We start from the raw sequence: 24,429 nt of genomic DNA, 5'->3' as shown, positions 1-24,429 counted from the left end.
TTTCATTTTATGCTCTTCTGTACTGTTTGACTCTCCATGTTCATGTATCATGTTTATTAATTTTTTGGAAAGCTATATTCTTGGATAAGAACATTCAATACTGTAAAGATATCAACCTTTTCGAAACATAGGAATTTTTTAAATAAAATTTGAATAGAACTCTGACTATTCTATAAATAGAACAAAATCTAAAATCAGTTTGAAAGAATACATCAAAATAACCATGAAAATTTTGAAAAAGGATGAGAGTAGCTTTTTTCACAAACAAAATATATAAATAAACTATAGTAATTATAAGAGTGTAATACTGACATAAGAATTGGCAAACAGATCACAATGAAATAGAATAAAGAGTCCAGAAACAGATTCGTGCATACATGGAAATTTTAGTATATGATTAAGAAAACATCAATGGGCATAACTAGATATCCACTGGGAAAAAAAAAACTCTAAGTCCACCTCCTACCACACAAAAGAAATTCCACTCAGATAACAAACGTAAAGTAAAATTAAGCCAACTTTTTGAAGAGACTTAAAAAATCTTTACTTTTATAGATATTAGAATGAACAGTGTTAACTTAATAAAACCTCAAATGCAAGAGACATTAAATAGAACACTAACCAATGTGACCAAAAATTTTTAATTTTGCTAAAAACAAGATAGCATAAGTGACAATAGCAATAATTATAATAAAAGCTAAGCACTTCAAGATCACTTACTAAGGATTAGGTACTATTCTATGCTGTTTATAAATCACTAATTTTTTTAATCCTCACAATAATTTCTTGAGGTATACCATCACAAACCTTATTTTACCAATGCAGAAACTGAAGTACAGAGATTAAGCAACCTTCCCCAAGAAATGGCAGGGCCAGTATTCAGCCTGGCTGTCTGGTTCAAGTCTGTATTCTTAACTACCATACTCTTCAACAATAGGCTTTTAGGGCTTCCCTGGTGGCGCAGTGGTTGAGAGTCCGCCTGGCGATGCAGGGGACACGGGTTCGTGCCCGGGTCCGGGAAGATCCCACATGCCACGGAGTGGCTGGGCCCGTGAGCCATGGCCGCTGAGCCTGCGCGTCCAGAGCCTGTGCTCCACAACGGGAGAGGCCACAACAGTGAGAGGCCCACATACCGCAAAAAAAAATAAATAATAAATAAAAATAAAAAATACTGCAACATTTACAAAGTTAAAACACAAAAACAGGCAATCCAACAGAAAAGTGTGAAAAAGTTATAAACAGATGACTCACAAAAAAAATCCAAATAGCTAACAGCAACAGCAACAAGTTAGTAGTTTCTATCCTTTCCACTGGCAAACATTTCAGGGATTAATGGCACTTTCTGTTGACAGAATTATGAGAAAACAGGTATTCATACAATGTTGATGTGTGTATAAACTATTTCAGCCATTTTGAAGGATGATGTAACAATATTACCAAAATTTTAAATCTGCACTGTCTGTGACCCAGCAGTTCCACTTTTAGGAATCTATCTCACATAAAGCCTCAGACATATATACAAGGGTCATAAACATATTCATCATATCCTTATTAGCAATTGGGGAAAATACCTAGTGTCCATCAAGGATAAAATAATTTATGGTAAATAAATTTAAATGATATATGATAAAACATACAGTTTAAAAAAAACAAGGAAATGTCAAAATACAGTTTTAAGTGGAAAAAGCAAGCTCCAAAATGCCATGTATATATAATGTTAGTTTTTACTATATAAACTAACAAAATACTATATAAGAGTACACATACAGTAGAGTATTTGTAAAAGCATAAGAGGCAGAAAGATTAAGAGCACAGACTTTGCCAGAAATATTACCAGAGAAATCTAGAGCGGTCTCTCTCACAAAGAGGGAGATACGTTAAATATTTAGAATACCAGCACAAATCTATTCAGAAAAAAGACATGTTTTCATTATGATGAAAAACATATATTTACTCAATAAAGCATTCCATGAACATAGTTCAACAGTCTTTAAAATCCCAGGTTTGAGCTACTGGCAAGTTATGAATGGTCAAAACTAAAGTGGGAATGTTATTATTCACTATCATTATTTTCAGTAAAAGTAAATCTCAGATAACTTGACATCTAGATTTGGGTATGAGGAAGAAAATAAGAAAAAGATGTATCTCTGGCTCTCTCTTTCTAAAACTTGGCTGTCCTTCACCTATTTAATTTGTTCCGCAAAAGTGTATGAACAATCCTTGTAATGACTATTTGAGCCACTAACAGGAAAGGTCAGAAGATTCCTTATTTAGTTGTTTAAGTACTGATAATTCCAAAGAGTCTGGCCACAAGTACTGTGTTACAACAAAAAGAAAGAGAGGAAAGAGGGTCATTTCCATAAGCCTTTTTTTAATTAAAAATAAAATTGACAGTGGCCCCTTTCACAAACTAAACCCTGAAAGAACCAACAAATTAGAATTTTCCTGTGCCCCCAGGAAAATGAGGTAACAATATTTTGCAGTGAAATCCACAAAGGAAAAAGTACTATTCCTTGAATACACACTCCCTCTGTGCCAATCAGTGTTCCAAAGAATGCCTTGGCTTAGTATGTTTAATCACTTAATTAGAAACAGAACAGTAATCTGCATTTAGTTGTCTGTCTTACATTAAGGAAAAAAAAAAAAATCACTGGTATTGCAACCCCCGACAGAAAGCACTGATAAATTATACCGTCAAGGATCAGAAAAGGGAAGACCACTTAAACAAAATTAAATTATTTTAGAATAAGAATCTCAACAGTCAGAAAGACACATTAGACAACATCTTCTTCAATTACTGCCCAGTGAAGGAAGGGCTTTCACTGTCTGTCTGATTTTCATCCAGAACTTTTCTGAATAATTCCAATGACAGAAAATGCACTGTGTCAGAGTCCATTCCATTCAGAAGCAACTAGCAGTGTTTAAGTGTTTTCCTGTATTGTTCTAAAATCAGACTCTCATAACTTTAAGCCAATGCTCCAAAGAGCTGATCCATCCTACCCTTCACTTCACCTAATTCTCCAAACTAAAGAACTTGAAAAACTAAAAAATAATTTTTATAAATTCAAATGACCAGTGTTTTCAATAGGTTAGACATCATTAGGAGTAAAAAGTCCTAAATATTAAAAAACACAAAAACTTAAATATCAAAACAAATTCAACATACTATACATCTTCAATTCGAAGATGCCTTTTTTTTTTTTAACATCTTAACGTCTCTGAAATTGGCAGGTGCCTTACAATTAAAGGTATTTACAGTTGCTGCTGTGGAGGTGGTGTTCATGACACTCTTCACTGCCTGTGTATATAAGAATTTATTTATCATTTCTGGTGATACAATTAGACAACTGCAACCTCTCAATATTTCAGGCAACAATCCAAATGACCATTTGAGGAAAGAACATGAGTCCAAGTACTGGTTGAAAACCTTTCATTAACACCACCTGGTAAGATCAAGAATATGCCAGCATTAGGGCTTCCCTGGTGGCGCAGTGGTTGAGAGTCCACCTGCCGATGCAGGGGACACGGGTTCGTGCCCCGGTCCGGGAAGATCCCACATGCCACAGAGCAGCTGGGCCCGTGAGCCATGGCTGCTGAGCCTGTGTGTCCGGAGCCTGTGCTCCGCAACGGGAGAGGCCACAACAGTGATAGGTCCGCGTACGGCAAAAAAAAAAGAATATGCCAGCATTAAAACTTACAGACTAGGTATCAGTGGTTTAGAAGGAAATCTCAGACAAAAGCAGAGTACATTTTTAGGTAGCACTGTATCACCAACTCTCCTAACTGCACATAAAATAATTCTGTGGAAAAACACATTGACAACTCTGATTGGGAAAAAATGATTCAGAAGAATGGATTCTGAGTGCAAAGATGTTTTAGGAAGACCTAAACTTACTTCACTTATAGTTTCCTTCTAAGGTATGTTCAAGTATGATATATCATAAAAGTATATAATGGAGGAAATCTAAAATAATTTTTAAATTTATTGACAGAGATCAGAGTGATTAGGGAGCACTGTATAATAATTCAATTGACAGTGCTTTTTTTCCTCTTCCTTCTTAATGGAATATAAAATAATGGTGTATCTTACAGCTCATTCAATAGAAAAATGGTAGTTCAAGGAAGCTCTGTGCATGGCTGGTATGGCAGATATTACTAGCTATTCACCAAAATAACTAGTTTCATCCTCTTCCTGAGTATATAGTTAATTACATTTCTCAGCCTCTCTTACAATTAAATATGGCCATGTACCTGAGATCTAGCCCAAGATATGTGAGTGAAAATCAAGTGCACCATCTCCGGGGGCTAGCTCATAAAACCCTCTGATACACCCCTCTCTTTTCCCCTTTCCCCTAAGGTTCTCCAGGGCACCCTCAGAAGCAACGTGTTAAAGAAGGCATAGGCTTGATCAGCTCTGTCGCTGAAGGACTACGTGAAACAGAGTGCCCCCTCAAACACACATACTCACATTCCCCAATCCAAACACCACCACCACCACCACCACCACTCCTCTGCTGATACCAATTACAAACACCCACAAATGGACTGGTAAGTAAACTGAAATAAACTTTTATCAGGTTAAGCCATTGAACTTGAGGGTTACTTTGTTAAAGCAGCTAGTGGTAGCCAAACAGTTGGTTTTCACATTTGAAATTATAAAGTTCAAGCAGAATGGTGAACCAGATAGCTCCAAGCTCTCATCTGCCCACATAAACACTGAAAACAACAGACAGAAACTGTCTGAATCAACTTTGTTGAAATTCTGGAAAACAGTCTAAGGTTTACAGAAGCCAAGCAAACACCCAATCAAGAAAAACCCATCTTCAAAAGAGACTTTTTAAAGTATTTTTACTCATCTTTGCCCTACACCCTCCCCAGCACAACAGCAGTCTTGGTGTCGAAGCAGTAGCAGTGGTTGCCAGTTCCCTCCTGTGAACCAGGAGAAAAGACCTTATCTGCAAATTATTGTGTAAGTCTGTTCTCACCTATCTGGGGATACTTGAAGAACTGATGGAAGGCACTCATCCCTACTTCACCTAACTCAAAATTAAGATGGAAAAACCAGCAGGCAGTGCTCATAAAAGAGCTCATAAAAGCTCTAGGCAACTACAGACTCACAGACACCTGGGACAAGATTACGGGCAGACATATAATAGACTATATAATGCCCAAGGAGAAGCCAGGGTGAGGCTCTTTAGGAAATAAGGACATTCAAAAGCAGCCATGTATACAGGGGAATTTAGAAAGTCATGTGCATATCTAGACAGGACACATGCTCAGAAAAGAGCTGAGAAGACCTTAAGCTTGCACCTCAAGATAATCCTTAGATTCAGAGGAGGCCTAGCTATGTGCTGAAGGAGTGTCCCAGCATCAAGCCGGAAGAACTCCTGAGGAAACATCTGTAAAACCCTGAGGAAGACAAAGTAAACAAAGAGAGACTTTGGGACTTCCCTGGCAGTCCAGTGGTTAAGACTTCACCTTCCAATGCAGGGGATGTGGGTTCGATCCCTGGTTGGGGAGCTAAGATCCCACATGCCTCACAGCCAAAAAACCAAAACATAAAACAGAAGCAATATTGTAACAAATTCAATAAAGACTTTAGGGCTTCCCTGGTGGCGCAGTAGTTGAGAGTCCGCCTGCCGATGCAGGGGACGCGGGTTCATGCCCTGGTCTGGTGCCACAGAGCGGCTGGGCCCGGGAGCCATGGCTGCTGGGCCTGCGTGTCCGGAGCCTGTGTGCGTCCGGAGCCTGTGCGCGTCCGGGCCTCTCCGGAGTGAGAGGCCTGCGTACCGCAAAAAAAAAAAAAAAAAAAAAGTATAAATAAATAAAGACTTTAAAAATGGTCCATGTCAAAAAAAATCTAAATAAATAAATATCAAATCAATAATCTAATTTTATACATTAAGAAACTTAAAAAAAAAAGAACAAGCTAAACACAAAGTTACCAGAAGAAAGGAGGTAATAAAGACTAGTGGAGATAAATAAAATAAAATAGAGACTAGAAAAACAATTTAAAAAGATCAATAAAACTAAGGGCTGGGTTTTTGAAAAGATAAAGCTGACAAACCTTTAGCTGTTTTACGAGGGAAAAAAAGACTAAAATTTCTAAAATCAGAAACATAAGTAGGGACATGATTACAAATTTCACATACATAAAAAGGATTATAAGGGGATACTATGAACAATTACACACTAACAAACTGGATAACCTAGATGAAATGGACAAATACCTAGAAACACACCTAGAAATACCTACCACAACTAACTCATAAAGAAACAGAAAATCTGAATAGACCTATAACTAATAAGGAGATTGAATCAGTTTCAAAAACCTTCTAACATAAAAAGCCCAGGACTAGAGGGCATCATTGGTGAATTCCACCAAACATTTAAAGAAGAATTAACACCAGTCCTCAAACTCTTTGGAAAAAATTGAAGAGGACGGGACACTTCCTAACTCATTCTATATAACCAGCATTACTGAATACCAAAGCCAAAAAGACACTACTAGAAAACTACAGCCAATATCCCTTGTGAATAACTATGCAAAAATCTTCAACAAAACACAAACTAAATTCAGCAGCAGCTTAAAGGGAATATACACCTATTGAATTGGAAAGGAAGAAGTAAAATTATCTCTGTTCGCAGATAACATGATCACATGTGTAGAAAACCCAAAATATTATTAGCTTGAATTCAACAAAGTTACAAGATACAAAATCAACACACAAAGTTCAGTTGCATTTCTATGTACCAGGAATGAACAATTGATAAGAAAATTAAGAAAACAATTCCATTTACAATAGCATCAAAAAGAATAAAATACTTAGTAATAAACTTAACCAATGAGGTGAAAGACCTGTGCAATGAAAATTCCAAAACATTGCTGAAAGAAATTATTCTTTATATTTTATTATTATTAAAAAAAAAAAAGGGCTTCCCTGGTGGCACAGTGGTTGAGAGTCCACCTGCCAATGCAGGGGACACGGGTTCGTGCCCTGGTCCGGGAGGATCCCACATGCCACAGAGCTGCTAGGCCTGTGAGACATGGCCACTGGGCCTGCGCGTCCGGAGCCTGTGCTCCACAATGGGAGAGGCCACAACAGTGAGAGGCCCGCATACCGAAAAAAAAAAAAAACAGAAAATAACAAGAATTGGCAAGAATGTAGAGGAGTCCCTGTGCATTGCTGATGGGAATGTAAAATGGTATAGCTGCTGTGGAAAACAGTTTTGTGGTTCCTCAAAAAGTTAAACGTAAAATTACCAAATAATCTAGCAATTCCACTCCTAGTCATATACCCAAAAGAACTGAAAACAGAGACTCAAAACAGATACTGGTACACAAAGTTTACAGCAGCATTATTTGCAATAGCCAAAAGGTGGAAACCCCAATGTCTATTAACAGATGAATGAATAAACAAAATGTGGCATACATATATAGTGGAATACTACCCAACCTTAAAAAAGAATGAAGCTGTAATACACACCACAATATGGATGAACCTAGAAAGCATTATACTAAGTGAAATAAGCCAGACATAAGAGACAAATATTGTATGATTGTACTTACAGGAAGTCTAGAACAGGCAAATTTATAGAGACAGAAAACAGAATAGAGATTACCAGAAGCTGGGTGAGAGAGGAAAATGGGTAGTTATTATGTAATGGGTACAGAGTTTCTATTTGGGAAGGTGAAAATGTCTTGGAAGTGGGTACTGATGATGACTGTAAATGTACTTAAAACCACTGAACTGTTATAATTAAAATGGTTAAACAGATTTTAAACATGCTTAAGAACGAAGTCAAGTTACCATAAATTTGAACGAGTTACTTAGCTGATATAAGCATATGGCTAGTAAACTGCTAGGTAGGCATTGTTATCTCTGTCCTGCCTCTTACCACCTGCATAGGAGGAAGAATTTCAGAGACTACAGAGGATAGAATATTTTTCGTATTTGTCAAAGACACTCATAAGTATGGTTAAATTCGGTATTCTTATGAGTCATATAATTTCTACTATCATTAAAACTACCAAGATGTCAGGTACTGGTTATCTGCATCCAGGTACACCTGTTATTTTAATAATCAGGTAAGATAAATATCTCCAGCCCCCATCCTATTTATATTCTTTAAAGATGGATGGATTCTGTCCTTACATAGGGACTGACTTCCTGCCGCATTGCTGGAGTTTCTTGCTCTCCACCATTTCTCCTCACATCTTCTTTTCCTTTTGTTCCTATATCCTTCACACTTCTCTCTCAGGCTGCCCAAGAAACTCAAAATTCCCCTCTGCTTTTGTCTTTTCTTTCCAGACTTCTCATATCCACAAAGGTTCAAGATATTTTCCTCAACTAAAAGTCACCTCTTCTGATGTATGAATTATGCTATTCCCTTAGTATGTGAAAGCTGTTCAGTCAAATCTGGTTTTAAACAAAAATTTTTTCCCTTTCAATGACATTAGAATTCACATACACCCAATGACCAGAAATTTTATTAGCTTGTTATTTACTCTTACAAAGTGCTAAATAACAACAAAAAAATTTAGAAATTTTAAAATACTAGCCTTTAATTCAGAAAGTATCTTCAGTTTTACATGCCATCTTCTCTCAAATCTAACAGTACAAATTTCAAAATTCTTAAAAACAACGTACAAGCACTCACAGAGGAAACAAAAAAGTAGTGCCTGATGTTTCCAAATAACCAACTGTCTTAAAAATTTTTTTCCTTGACCAGTTGTAACTCTACTTAGCACACTTACCACAAACTACTAAGTGGATTTGTACACAAAGACCTCCACTAGACCCTATAAAATAAAATTCCAAAACAGTCACAGTTTCTACCTTCTAAAGCCGACAGTCCAAATTCAAACAAACTGTACATGTATTTACAGTTACAAGCATAGGAAAAAAGTCTACTTTCTATTATACACTGGCTATGAGCACAGACATGAGTAGGAGTCAGAAAAAGTTTCATGCAAGGGGAAGGTGCATTCTATAATAAGAGAAGGCTTTGGAGCTATGTAGACACACTGATGTCCTCTCTCAATTAGTTCTCCTCACAACCTTAAGAAGGAAAAACAAACAGCCCCAATGGGGTAACTAACATATGAGGAGACAAGTTTAGGGAGGTCACAGGTTCTTTGACTAGGGTATATAACAGCAGAATTGGGATTTGATGACAGACACGTTTAATCCCAAAACCTGTGCATTCCCAGAGTTAACATAGAAGATACATATACTTATCAAAATAATAAAAATCACTCCCATTATTACACACCTGATGAGTATATAACAGTAAGCCTCAACTTATACAGAAATAAACAAAACAAAACAAAACCCTGAAAGTTTTTACCCCAACAGAATCACTAATACAGGAGAAGTATAAAATTTGGAAAATCTCTGACTCTGTTATTTTCATATGGCAGACACAATCTCAAATCTAAGTTTAATGGGAGAATCACCTCCATGCTGGGATAGTCTGGATTCTTAAAAAAAACTGAATATATCCTAATCCAATCCCTAGAGAACAACTAGCAATCTGAAATCCATGGCTTGCCCTGGACCTAGACCAAACTAAACCGTAATATTTCCAAACCTCCAAAGGCTCATATATCTTCTCCCCTGGCATGCATATGGCCAGGCATATGGACTTTTACTGAACTTTATTATCTATATTTGTTACTTGTTTCCTCAGTAATTCTCAACTTGGTTCTAAATGAAAGGCTTCAATAAAACCGTAAACTATATTCAAATCCTTGTTTTGAATACTTATATGAAAATGTAACAACTAAATATTTGAAAAAAGAAGATAGACTTTTATAAAGACTCTTTTATACAGAAAGACAATCAAGGTGGGGACGGGGGTGGAGAGAAAGGAAAAGGTTGGCTTTGGCTACCACCAGTCTATAACCTATCTCATTTTGGTCTGCACTAACCAAAATGTATTTAAGTAAAACCATATTTACTAGTATAATTCATTTAATGGGTTAAAAAGAAAACTAACACAATCTGTGGTGAAGTTACAGACTTACAAAATAACACAGAAAGAACTTCTCATCTTGTGTTTTCAACACTGGGTCATCTTGATATGTATCAAAAAAAAAAGGTGTTTGATTTTTGTTTCTACATTATTTTAAAAACAAGCTTAAATACAAGGACAATTTACATAGAACTTGGTACATGGTGCAATGTACGATAAAACTTATTTATGTGTTGTTAAAATAGTGTTGGAAAACAGTTTAAAAGACCAAGAGTGAGATAAAGGCAGAGGAAAAACAAAACCATGCAGTGAATTATGAATCACTATATGTTCTTTTCTTCATATTCTTTTTTCTCTATTTTAGAAGTTAACCTTACTTCACAAATGTCTGACTAAACCAATGTTCACACCTTCACACAAAATATCATTACACAAAAATTTTTAATATTTTTATACATTAGAGTGAATGCTATTTATTCCCAAAATTCTCTTACTTAGCCTAATTCTTCCATGGGAAACCAAATTCTTTATCTGTAGCCAAGTTCTTTTTTGAAGCAAACCAACAAAGGGCTTAAGCAGGATATAATACTAATATAATTTCTTACAGTTGTTTTATGTGTCAAGAATCAATAATGCCAAAGTAAATGCATTTACAATGGTAATACCTTAAGATTTTTCTACACTTTAAAATCTTATTATATAATAGGCTTAAGTTTCTACATTTACACTCATTTAACTTAAGTTCTGTTGACATTTAAGTTCACAGAAATTGAAATAACGTTTAGTTACTAAGTACTATAAATAATAATACACAATGCTGATGAATACACATAACATAAATCCTCATCCTTGTGTCAACTAGTTAAATATCTATACAGTAGTTCTGTAAAATCTTAATTGTAATTTATCATCAGGCTATCTAACTTTTAAAACAATAAAACCAACCTTATATTACAGAGATGCAAAGTATTTATTACCTACATTAAAAAGCAACTGGATTAATTTCTAAGCCCATTATTCCCACATGAATCTTTACAATACAGTGAAGAAAAGGTGGGAAGACAGAAAATAATGCATGAAAATACCATCAGGCAAATAGTTTATCATTTATTCAATTCACACAACAAATAATTACTGAATATCTACTGTGCAACAAGCATAATGCTAGATGCCACAGATATAAAGGAGAGTTAAGACAGACAACATGGTCCCTATGTTCACAGTAATTACCCTTACAAGGAGATAGATCTTGATCAGATAATCCTATGATTGAGTACATTAAAAACAAACTGATATTAATGCTGTATGAAAAGGATCATAGCTGTATGAAAGTATTTAATATAGGAAACTGTTCCAAAGTAAGGTTTCAGCGAAGACTCCAGACAGAATAGAAGGGTTTCAAGCTGGGAACTGAAAGCTGAGAAAAATTAACAAGGACGTGGAGATAAAAACAACCAGATAAAGACCCAGTAGTGGGAAGGAGCACAATACATTCCAGAAAAAGAAAGGACAGTGTGGCTAAATGCAGAGACCAAGAAAGGGAGTGATATAATAAGAAGACAAAAAGGAGAGGGGCAAGATCATAGAAGAATTCAGGTCATTTAGGATTTTAGTCTTTATCCTAGTCTACTTTTCACTTTTGGAGTGAAAAATGACTGTTTCTAATATAACTTCTGCTTGTGCAACATCTTTACACGTAATGGAAACTTCACAAATAATTGTTTGAAGAATAAGCTAGAGTGGTCTTAGTTACTTGAGGCAAAAATAGCTTTCTGTTTTTTTAATTAAATTCATTTTAAGGTCATACAAGTGGGGAAAATAAATCACCACCCGCTGAAAATAAATGACTTGTACCTAAAAAGTTGAGATGTTTTGCTCTGAGCTTTCTTCTGCTTCTACAGATTATTTTACTTTTAAATTATAGTGCTCAAACTGAAAATAATATAAAAAGGGATCAATATCAAAAGACTATAATAGGAAACATTCCTTTCCAATTTCTATAAGCCTACTGAATTCCATCCTGTTATAAATACCATTTTCCTAACTATTCAGTCATTTTAAATTGTGGCCTGTCTTCCAACCAACAACATCAAATATTTAATAAAATAATGCAGTTAATATAGTTTTAAAATCTGCGGCAAAGCCCACCTCATCATAGTTATTAAAATTTTTTAATTTGTTTTACCATATGGTCCCTTACTCCTCTCCATATAATATTCAGCAACATAATTATATTCTTATTTCCTCATTCCTGGTGATTAATAAACATACTGACATTAAAAAAATAGTTATTGCTAATTTACTAAGGATAAAAATACTGGACTATGCACTGGGATTGAAATATGATTAAGATACTCTTTCTTTGATGATTTCTGAATATCAATATTCAACCTAGGACATACGTAAAATATAACAAAATGCAAAACCTACATTGAAATAAGATCTCAGTGTGATGGAGAGACTCAGCAATTTGGACTTAACTTATTCTTTGGTCAGCCATCACCTCTTATGAAAATCATTTAAAAGTAGAAATTAGTTTAAGAGAGCGAACGAGGTTGAGCTTCTAAGTTAACCAAAAGAAAGATTACACACATGCCCCTAGTCAACCCAAATATCTCAAAATATTTCTATACACCTCAAAAAATGGAAATTCAGACTTACAAAGACTTCATAGTTCAGGTTTTTGTAGTTAAGTGTTTTCAAATGACCTATAAATCAGATTTGAATATTACATATAAGATATGAAATATGAAGTTTCTTTCTAAATGACCCTTTTAATATTTTGTCATACCTGAATAAAATAGCTTTATAGTTTCCACTTAACTCACCTTCATCATTTACTGTATTTTTCATCCCTTACTGTTCCATATAAACATTAAAAGTAAAGATTCACAGTCAATCTAAACTTACAGCTATAGCTGTTTTCTCTGATACCAAACAGTAAGAGAAAATTAGCCTAAGCATGACAAAGTCATGCTTCTCTGAGTGGTATTCTAATAGAACCTCAGCGTGGAAAGTAGCAAAAGAGAACAGAACACATAACAAGTAAACCTGAGAACTGAACTTCTGTCCCTACAAAGAAGCAATGTCATCCTTCTATTATATCCATCCATCCATTGATATATCTATATCTATCTTTGCCTTTCTACTATATCCTAGGACTACATTTTAGTAATTGTATGTATTTGTACAGGCACTATACTTTAAATGAGGCATTCCCATTTAACGCATGTGGGGGTAGGAAGAATGGGGAAAGAGGAAGAGAAAGATTCAAAATGCCAGTCAAAACTTAAAGAGAAAGAACTCTTTGGCTACTTTTGGAGGATTTCAAGAAACCAACTCAATCCAAAAGCTGGTAAATAAAAGGAAATCTAGCACTTATTCTGCCTTTTCTGTATAAACTGTACTGCATGAAAACAAAAAAAAGTTGATAAGGAAAAGTTTTTACAGAAGTCCAACTAATAAACGAAGGAGGAATGATAAAATTAGGATAACATTATTTTGCAACCCCTAATAAAATAATGGATCAATCATCAATGGCTGCTAAATTCATGAGGGAAAAAGTTGATAGGGAACTTTACAAAGAATGGATTAGACAGACAATAACTGAACCTAGCGATCAGTCTTATCACCACAGAGAGCGATCACCAGACATCATGCAAAAAGAAGGTACAATAATCTATAAAGTATTCTTTCAAAAAGAATTAAACCCAACTCTGATCAGGCCTCTGAATTTAACTACCAGCTCATAAGAAACATAGAGGGACGGAGGAACACACTAAATGACAAAACAAAGATGCACTGAGCAAAATCCAAAATGTGAAAAATTCTGTAAGACAAATAAGTTACTTCATTCAGCAGATAAATTACAACAGGGAAAAAGGACAGAAAGAGAAGAAACTATAGATTAAAAGAGACGTAAGAAATATATCAGTATGTGAACCTTGTTTACTAGATCTTGACTCAAGCAAACCAACTGTACAAAAAAGCAAAACTCTTGGGCTTCCCTGGTGGTGCAGTAGTTGAGAGTCCGCCTGCCGATGCTAGGGGACACGGGGTCGTGCCCCGGTCCGGGAAGATCCCACATGCCGCAGAGCGGCTGGGCCCGTGAACCATGGCCACTGAACCTGCGTGTCCGGAGCCTGTGCTCCGCAACGGGAGAGGCCACAACAGTGAGAGGCCCGCATACCGCAAAAAAAAAAAAAAAAAAAAAAAGCAAAACTCTTTATTAGACAATGAGAAAAATGTGAATACTAACTGGACATTTAATTACATTAAAGAATTAATTTTCTGATGTGAGAGTGCTGTGGTTATATTAAAACAACAAAAAAGTGTCCCTACCTTTTTAGAGATGCATGCATAGGCACACATACATATCTTTACAGATAAAGTTGATAAGATATACAGGAATTGCTTTGAAACGGTCTGGGAGAAAGGTGCAGGGAGCACTGATATACATGAAATAAAACTGACCATCATTAACTGTTGAAACTGGGTGGTGGGCACAGAAAGGTTCATTACAGTACTCTATTTTTATATATGTTTTTAAATGCTCATATTAAAGTTTGAAAAAAATAAAGAAAAAAGAATTGTCCATTGTAGACTGTTAACCTCTGAGGCATTCTTATGTAACATACTGACTGAGCACACCTACACATGAGGCACTATTCCAGTTGCTAGAGACACAGATATAATAGAGAGACAAGCATTTTAAAATTCCCTACAACACAGCAACTGACAAATGAAATAGAATTATTACAGAATTGCTAACACAGAGGAAGAAGTAATTAGAAGCATATAATTCCAGAGATTTACTAATAGTAGTTGAAAAATATAAACATGAACAATAAGCAAATGGGGTTTTTTTGGTAATCATCTCCCATTCTTTCCTCTGCTGATCCCTAGTTCTCCAATATTAAGAAAGTAGTAAATCAAGGGGCTTCCCTGGTGGCACAGTGGTTGAGAATCTGCCTGCTAATGCAGGGGACACGGGTTTGAGCCCTGGTCTGGGAGGATCCCACGTGCCGCGGAGCAACTAGGCCGGTGAGCCACAACTACTGAGCCTGCGCGTCTGGAGCCTGTGCTCCGCAACAAGAGAGGCTGCGATAGTGAGAGGCCCGCGCACCGCAATGAAGAGTGGCCCCCGCTTGCCACAACTAGAGAAAGCCCTCGCACAGAAACGAAGACCCAACACAGCAAAAATAAATAAATTAATAAACTCCTACCCCCAACATCTTCTTTAAAAAAAAAAAAAAAGTAGTAAATCAAAATAAAAATATTATCTACTTGCTTCCTCTTTTCTGCACATTGATTTTTATATTATTTGGCAATTTTTGGTTTCCTTTTGTTAAGAAAACTTAAAATTAAAATTATGACAAATACATCTGGCTACTACTCCTCTCATTATTATTTAACTTTGTTACAATAAAATAACAAGAAGCATTTAATTAAAGTAAAAGAAAACTGAGCAAAGTTAAGAAAAAAACTTATTAAACAATAGCTTGAGAACGTTCCATGTAATCATGAATATCAAGGCCATGACACATGGCCTTCTATAAAAACTTAGGTAATAATGATAAACTACTAAATTTAAAATAGGCATGTTGTGCTAGCCCAATAAGTAGTATTCCTTTCCTACAAATCAGAAACTATATGACACAGAATTATAAACAGACTTCTTTTAAAACTTAGTTTGAAATCTCATACTTAAAAGATTAAACTATTATAAATATCAATACCTATATATATATATACATTTATAAGCAGTGGCTTAAACACTTAGAAATAAAATATAAAAATGTAACTTTACAATTGTCCTTTATCATTTTTTAAAGATTTATATTTTTAAAGGATCTTTCAAACTAATAAAATACTAAAACTCTCTTGACTAATATTTTAGTGTAACTGAGCACTGGGTAGGTAATGCTGCAACAAAGCACTATGAAAGATACATATAACGCAAAGAAATTAACAGTTATTACTTATAAAATGAGTCATTCCATTTCATGAAAAAAAGAAGAGACCAGTCACCAATTTCCAGGTCACAACAGAGAGAAGCAAGTAACATTAGATGGAAATAAGACATTGTTTAATAGAAACACAATTTTGAGTACACCACCTAGTTCCTCATGAAGAACTTTCAAGTTCAAAAAAATATGAAGGAAAGAAACGAAATATAGAGAGCAGTTGTAAACCACTGTAAAGCTCATATTGGGAGAAAGGATTAAATATACAGACTCTTGTTAGGGAATAACAATGTGAGGTGTTACTCGATGTATCGTCTCTGATTAGGCAGAAATATTTTGGGCTGTGGCTATCTCTGAAAATATCCAACTCCGAATTCTCTAACCACCCAGTTCAACCCTACACTCCCACGTGCTGAATATTCAAATAGAAGCAACCAACATAAAAAGGCCAAGCCTCTACACAGAGGTGAGCAGACCCAACACTGGGCAATGCAGCCTGGGTATCACTATTGCTTTTTCAATTATTCTGGCAACAACAGAAATCTACCTCTATTTCAGGAGGCAAAATCTGTTAAAGAAGATCATCAGGTATTGCATCCTTAGAAAACTGACCACCTACAATAGCAATGAAGAAAGAAAATCAGATGAATGAAGCACAAGTGAAAGAGAGATTCACTTGCCACAAAAAGTGGAGCTGAAGTATTCAATATCAGCTTCTCATAAACAAAAGAATAAATAACAGACCCAACCATGAAGAGGCATATGGCCCTAGTTCAGTCAAGGCCCAGAGATCTGTCCTTTTGATTTATATTCTTTTCATTACACAGCACTACCTTCTCTCAATGATGTCTTAATTAGCCCATTATTAAAACAACTGCATTTACTGAAGACACTGGGCAAGCAGGTCAGACGTGTACATCCCAATCAGCTTGTTCAGTGACCCCAATAGAACCTGGGATACAGCCACTACCCCATTTGCCCAAGGTCACACATTTTTCCAGGCAGAGTTAGCTCTAAAAGAACTCAAAGGCTTTGCTTTCCCAGAAAAACAAAATTCCCTCTAAAGCCCAAACACTCAGATAAGCATGTTCTCTTCACAGACACCAAAGGCTAATTTGGCTGCTGTTTCCCACAGATTTTGTCCACAGGAATTCCACGCTAGTCTTCTTGTTCCGGGTCCATAGTATACTCTACAGTTCCACCAATCTAAGACCACAACCTGTGAAATTAGAATGTCCTCAGTCCCTTTCATAAAATTATCTTTCTTTTGAAACATTTATGTATTCTAAAAAGCAACCTGTTTCTTCTTAAATTTCACATTCAGACTATTAACACCAATGAGTGTTCATTCAAAGATAACGTATTAAACTTCTATTAAATCTATTATGTTGTTTTTATAACTGTTTCCATATACCTTTTCAATACTTAACAGTTCATTTATATGCTAACACATATATTTTCCGTCAAACTATCTAGAGTCTCATCAAACCATAAAAACTTTGAGAGTGAGTAAATTTTACCATACAAATACTTTACCAATAGCACATCATACAAAATATATACTCTTCTTTAAATTATGTGAAATGTTATTTGTTTTTTCTCTATCCTTCCTAATATACTATCTTTCAACTGTATCCAATCCTGAAAATAACTTGAAGAAATGCGATATATATGAACCAAATCAAAACAAACTCAAAAGGCCATCTCACTAAAGCAACATATCCCTAATATCATTTGCTCCAACAACTACTGCAGAATAGTTTTTTTAAAGTATCTATAAAAAAGTACATAATATAAATGTGGTATATCTCCAAACATGAATTATGTTAAAATAATTTCTTAAGTTTAAGTAACACAGAGTAGATTGCTAAAAGCAATTAAATGACAGCCAATTATTTCATATAGCAAAAATGACATCTCTTTATTAAATGCCAGGTATTCAATTCTATCAATAATTGTCCTGCAGAAGTCATAAATCAATGAGAACAGTATCTACTTGAAAAATGTTCTGAGAAACTTACCATCATTTTGACTCTTGCCCTTCATCTCCTCTTTCCATGATGGGATGGTGTTCAAGGGAACATAGTCCCTTAGGTATTCTTTGCGTCTCTCCTCTACGGTCATCTTCAGCAAACGTTCTTGCAAAATAAAAGCAGAATCTCCATTTGTATTTAACTTTTAAGTTCAGGAATTATTTTACAATTTAAATATTAACCACATTAAACTAACCAAAGAATTGGTGTGGCCTTGAAGAATACCAAAATCAAATCTAATGACTCCATATTTGAGTGTTAAAAGGTGTCAAATTAATACTACATTAGTAGGGGGAAAAGTAAGATCTAAGCCTGATGAGGAAGACGTTCTTGCGATAGTCCAAGAAAGAAGTAAACTCTTTTAAACATCTACTGTCAGTCTACTATGTGCCAGGTGATATGTTTATACACTGCAGGTACAAAGGTGACCTTTAACTTTGAGGAGTTCACAAGACATAAGAGGATACGGATAAGATAAAAAATAATAGCTACATAAATACAAAATCCTAAGACAAATAAGTACAAATGCTAACAGCACAAGAAAAGCAGCCACCAAGATATTTACTTAATTCTACAATGCCATCAAAAATAAAAGTGCCCTTTCAATTAATAATACCATTATGGAGGTGATATAAACAATACTTTAAGTATAAATCTTGATTATAAGATTAAAACATTTTAAACACTTTGAAGTAACAACAGTTGATGTTATTTATAAAGAACACACTGTGTGCCAGGTACTTCGCATGTATAATTTTATTAAAATAATCTTCCCAACACTCAGCAAAACTGATAGTATTATTATCCTGATTTTGCAGATAGGGAAATGAAGCACATCAAAGTTCAGCAGTTTGTCCAAAGCAAGAGAGCTTTCCATTAAAATTCACTCAGATATCTCCATTAGTAAAAAACTATAGCCTATACCGTTAGACACCATACTGTACTACCTTCTCAAGAAAAGCTTCCCAAAGGAGGTGACATGTATGCTCGTTCCTGAAGGACAGGTAGAATTCTGCCATGAAGAGGTAAGAAATAAGGATATTTCAGACTAGTAGAGCAATGTAAACAAAGATAAGGAGATACGAATAGTTTAATGAAGCTGCAAGATATGTTACGAGGAGGGAAAGTGGCCACAGAATTGAAAAGTAACTAGAAACATGAATTAAAACGAAAATGTACAGGAATCTGTATACTATGCCAAGCCATTTAATCTTATTCTATAAAGTACACCACTAATAGTCAAAGTTGACTATTCATATCCTAGAAGGTACATAAAATGACCCACTAGGATACTGGGGGAACAAACTAAAAAATTCTATTTATTTCGAACTTAAGGAAATATATTAGATTTATTTACAAATAAATTAAGATTTTCTAATATTCAATATATAAACTGACACTGGCAACCTCACTCATTCTGTATGTCAGCTGTCATGTATCATATATTTACTTTACTAAAGATCGCCACAATGTAGAGCAATTGACAGTCATACTCTCACTCTCCAATTCTCTTTCAGCATATTACAAAGTATTGTAGTTTAGATGAATGGATTTAAGGACAGCATCTAGTTTTACGTAATCTAACCCTCATAAAATAATCACTTTAAAAGATTCTTTCACAGAAATAAACTGCAGAAAGTATTAAGGTAAGCACAAGTGAAAAAATGTTGGGCAACCAGCATTTCTCCCTGCTCCTAGAACTGGCTTTTCTTCAGCCACAATAGGAGACCAAAAAACAAGATTTTCATCAGATGTGATATATTCAAATCACAATACTACAATACTCAACACTATATTGAATTTAAGATGCCTAGACCATTCAAGTTGAAAACAAGAATCTGGAACTCAGGAAAGATCTAGCCTAGAGATTTGGAAATTATAACCTAAAATTCTAGGCCTACAGGAAATTCATTGGGGAGGGTAAGACAGGGGACCAAACCTCAAACAAACAACATTTAGGGAGTGAACACAAAGAGGAAAAAAAATGAAATAAAACTTAGATGTCACTGAAGGTACAAGGTGAATCAGGGTCTCACTGAAGTGGAAACCAGCAGAGGAAAGAGTTTTAATGAGGAGAAAAGGGGAAATCTTGTCAATTGCTACAGAAAGATCAAAAAGAATGAAAATTAATAAGCCATGGGTTTTTATCAACTGGGTCAAGAACAACACTGAAAAGAGAACAAAATGGTTAACAGCTCTGTCTGGATTCTAACACCAAATCATGTAAATCTATGTGATCTTGTATTACTTAATCTCTCTATGGCTCAGTTTCTTTTTCAGGTAGTTGGTAGGTATTATTCCCAACTTACAGATAAGGCAACTAAGACAGAGAGGTTGAATAACTTACCTAAGGTTCCGCAGTTAGTAAGCAGTACAACTAGGATTCAAACCCAGGCAAAAGGTGTTATAAGTTCTTGACCTTAAAATACACTACCTCACAGAGTTGTTGTGAGAATTAAATGAGATAATCCAAGTAAGTTACTTAAAATAGTGCTGGGCACACAAACAGGACTCAAATAGTAACTATTTTTATATGAGTACCATCATCATTGTTATCACTGAATGATTTTAGGAACATTAGTTTCCTTGGAACATAACTTGAGATCCAGGAGATTTTGAGGGACTGAGGAAAAGAAGGAAAGTGAGAACAGCAACTCCAAGGTGAAGCCCTGTGGAAGGAAGGCTACCTTCCTTGATCGTTGTTATAGGATGAGGAGAGGAACCCAAAGACACTGAGAAACTAAACATACCCAAAAGAGAATAAATGATAGTACAAGATCTCAAATAATACAGATGAGATAAAGGGCACACACAGAGGGGTTAATCCTTAGAAACAAAGATGAAAAGTGCTTCCTCTAAAAGAGGAAGAAAGCTGAAAGAACAACAGACATGTAAAGAAACAAAAGAGACTATGGAAAATGTTAGGGCTGTTCATGTTATATGACATGTATTTTCTCCGTGAATTAAAAGGCAATGTCATCTGTTTAGCATACGAACTTAAGGTCTTGATGGAATAGGAAACTTGAAGGGAATGGTAAATTTGAAATAATCACACGGAGGAGGAAAAGTGACGACTAGTGTTTACCAAAGCACTACTAAAAAAGTTCAGATCACTAATATGGAAATACAGCAATATCAACGATCAGGATGAAAGATATTACGGAGCAACTTGTATTTTCAGTGAGTCTCAGAAGTACATATGGGAATGCAACCTGGCCTCTGTCATTCCATTTACTTAAAAGTTTAAGTGTGGACACTTAGGAAAAAAAGAAGATGAATAATAAGACAATAAGATAAAACACTGAGAATTGAACTTTCAGTACTTGAAATGATAATACACATTGAGTGGTTCTGAACTAGGGCACAAAATATTAAATCAACACTGTTTATTTAACCTATGTGGACTTGAGAATTCCTTAGTTATTTATTTAAACGATGAAACATACTGGGGGACACAGTCATATACACAGTTTCTTCAGCTTTACACAAAACTTTTCCTTAAAGAATGTTTCACCTTTGCAGATGTGCTTAGTAGATGGTATACTGAGTTAAAATATATTTAAAGAATGCCTTGACATTTCAATGAGGTGGGTAAGCCTTCCTTTAGATTTAAATAACAGGTACAAAAATACGATACCACCCTCTCCAGTACAATTCAGAAAAAGGTCACGCTTTCCATCAGCTTCTTAATACTAACTACTGTCCTGGAAATCCTCACCTCCTTCTTGATGGTATAACATATGGGTTTATATATATATATATATATGTATATGCATATATATATATGTTTATTGAAGTATAGTTGATTTACAATATTATACGTTACTAAATATTCCAAAAATAGATATCCTGATAAGACGCTGACACACTAAAAAGTCTTCAAGTCACAATAACTTTCTCTTTTAATGCAAAAATATGTCAGTTTTGGACAAGAGAAAATTTTACTTTGTTAACTGCCTTCTTTAATTGTGCATTTGCTTCTCTGTTTAGATAATATTAATTTGGTAATATTTTCCCCTATTATTAGAAGTAAAAGAAGAAAAAAAAAATCAAGACATTAAAGTTTTAAAAATGCTTGCTTATGAAAGTCCAACAGTGTAGATGTTAAATGAAGGAATCATTGTAACATTGTTACTTTAGGAACATTATTATGACAGAAAAATATAATAGTTCTTAAGTAATCGCTATCATTTCATCAATTATTCATATATTGAAAACAATCTCCATGTTTTCCACTAGTTTGCCTTCATTATTATCAATAATACAAACCTAACATTTCAAGACCATCAATAAAAATGGGCATAAAAGATTTTTCAGTGCTTACAAGGTAAATCCTTGTTGAAACTCAAATAACTTCTATTGCGAAAACAAAGCAAAACTATTTTACGCTACTTTATATATCAGCCTATTATTCTCAACAGCATTTGATTTGCGACACCAAAATTTAGTTCTATATACGTCCATAATCATTAAAACATAATTAAATGGCATAGTCTGTCAATATTTAAAGACCATTTTAATTGGGTCGTTCAGTTATGCTATGTTAAATCTTCCCAGTAGTTAATGTGAAAAAAAGTCCCTCCTCATCCCCTTCCTCATGCATTGTTTTAAGTAGGCCCCTACATAAAGGATTTTTTTCCCCATATTCATTCCCTTTCTTTCATCCACTGTTTGGCCTTATTTATAAAGACCAGCAGTTGCAATAAGAATCCACAGATTTTAAAGAACTATTATCAAGGAAATTAACTTTCACTCTAGTCACCCCTTTATCCTTGTTCTATAAAAAAGATGAGATACTTAGGAGAGATTTGCACTTCCCTCACTCGACCTCACTCCTGATACAGAGCAGTAGCAGTGCGAATACTTTTTACTACATTTCTGTACAATCAGCTGCTAAAGAATTTTTTTAAAAAAAGGAAAGAGAAAAGGAAGGAAGGAAGGAGAAAGAAGAAAGAAAGAAAGAAAAGAAAAGAAAAACTACAGAGACTCAAGTTTTACCTTGGAATATTCCCTAACTATGATGCCAGAGAAAAACAGGGAGGGAGATGGATAAAAGAGGGTTGGGTCGCACACCTCTGCGTCTCATCGACATCAGCGTCACCGTCAACCTGGCTGATCTGGATAAACTTTGATCTGCACGAAACTCAGGGATGGGCTCATTCACAGAGAGCGACATCAGTCTCATACTCTTACTCGGAGCAACTTCAGACTATGAATGGGGATGGAATCTAGAGGAAGTCACTGCAGAGAAAAGCCCATTCAGACTTCTCTGACTGCACTTAGCCTCGCGGACAAGACCCACTCGTTTTAGGTTCCCCCAGAGATCCAGGTTTCAAAGTCACACTGCGGCGCAGAAACAGGGGCCCTGGCTGAACACCCGAAGGTGGGGACGCCCAGCCAGCGGATGGGCAGGAGACAGGGGACAGAGGCGAGGAGTGAACGTCTGAGGCTCGGCGGGCGCGGAGCAGCAGCAGCAGCTGCAGCCGCGCTGCCAGCTGGTGGGCACGTATTCGCGGGACACCCGGGCCGGGAGTCCGAAAGTCCCAGCTGGGGTCCGGGAACAGGGTGCGGGGGCCTGAACAAGTTGTACGGAGCCCGCGGGCCGCCGCGCGGCGGTCCGCGCCGCTAGCGGGGCGAAGGTGACCGGGCGCGGCGGGCGGCAGAGAGGGGCGTGCGCCCACACGTGTGCTAGCGGCAGGTACCCGGGGGCGGCGCGTGCACGCCTGCGTGCGCGCGCGTACGCGCGTGTGTACACACGGACCCGCCAGGGAGGCGGCACCGGCCAGCCGGGCGCGAGGCGGGAGTGGGGCGGAGGGCGCCGCTGCACACACAGCCCTGACTCCCGCCCCCACCCCACCCCACCCCACCCCCGCCCCCCGGGACTCGACGGGCCGGTTACCTTTCTCCTCTCTCCACACCTTTTTCTTCTTGTTGCTGGGGTACATGTTGCTGTGGGGGTGGCTGGCTTTAAGCTGCAAGTTCCCCAGGCTCACGGGCAAACAGGGTGTATGCGGAGTGGGAGGGGTGGGAGGGGGCGCTCGGGAGGGAAAAAGTGGAAGAGGCTCCGGGTCCCGCGCCGCTCGCCGCTCTCCAGTCGCCGCCCTCCTCCCTCTGTACGCACTCGGTTCCGGCTCCCACCTGCCTCAGCCCCGCGGCAGCCACCACAGCAGCACCTCAGAGCCTGTCAACTAGGTCACGCCTCGCGCTAACCTAACACCCGCGCAGGCCCCGCCTCCCAGCCTCTAGCCAGCGCCGCCTCCCATTGGCTGCACCGCCCGCCGCTCTCCGCGTTCCAGCTGCCGCGCGCCCCGACTTCGGCCCCAAGGCGCACGCGCAGGCGCAGGCTCGGGCCCGACGCCGAGGACGTTGGGGAGCTGAAGGGGGCGGAGCCAAGGCTCGAGGGGGCTGGAGGTGGCTCACGACTGGGGCGGGGCGTGGGGCGGCCCCGCGGG

The 24,429-nt window shown here is 36.8% G+C and overlaps 1 protein-coding gene across 1 annotated transcript in view; it reads right to left on the bottom strand.

Moving 5' to 3' along the window:
* MACROD2 (mono-ADP ribosylhydrolase 2) overlaps positions 1–24,168 on the bottom strand; it is a 1,989,932-nt gene extending 1,965,764 nt beyond the window's left edge. Inside the window, exons 1-2 of the mRNA XM_060031258.1 lie at positions 23,877–24,168; positions 17,966–18,082 (exon numbers count right to left, since the gene is read on the bottom strand). Of these exons, the coding sequence (XP_059887241.1) occupies positions 17,966–18,082; positions 23,877–23,922 (163 nt within the window). The 5' untranslated portion in view covers positions 23,923–24,168. The remainder of the gene's footprint in view (positions 1–17,965; positions 18,083–23,876) is intronic.
* Positions 24,169–24,429: the final 261 nt, after the last annotated feature.

The sequence above is a fragment of the Delphinus delphis genome, chromosome 15, assembly GCF_949987515.2.
Source record: "Delphinus delphis chromosome 15, mDelDel1.2, whole genome shotgun sequence".
Lineage (NCBI taxonomy): Eukaryota > Metazoa > Chordata > Mammalia > Artiodactyla > Delphinidae > Delphinus > Delphinus delphis.
The sequence above is the reverse complement of the archived record's forward strand: the minus strand, read 5'-3'. Positions and strand labels throughout refer to the sequence as shown.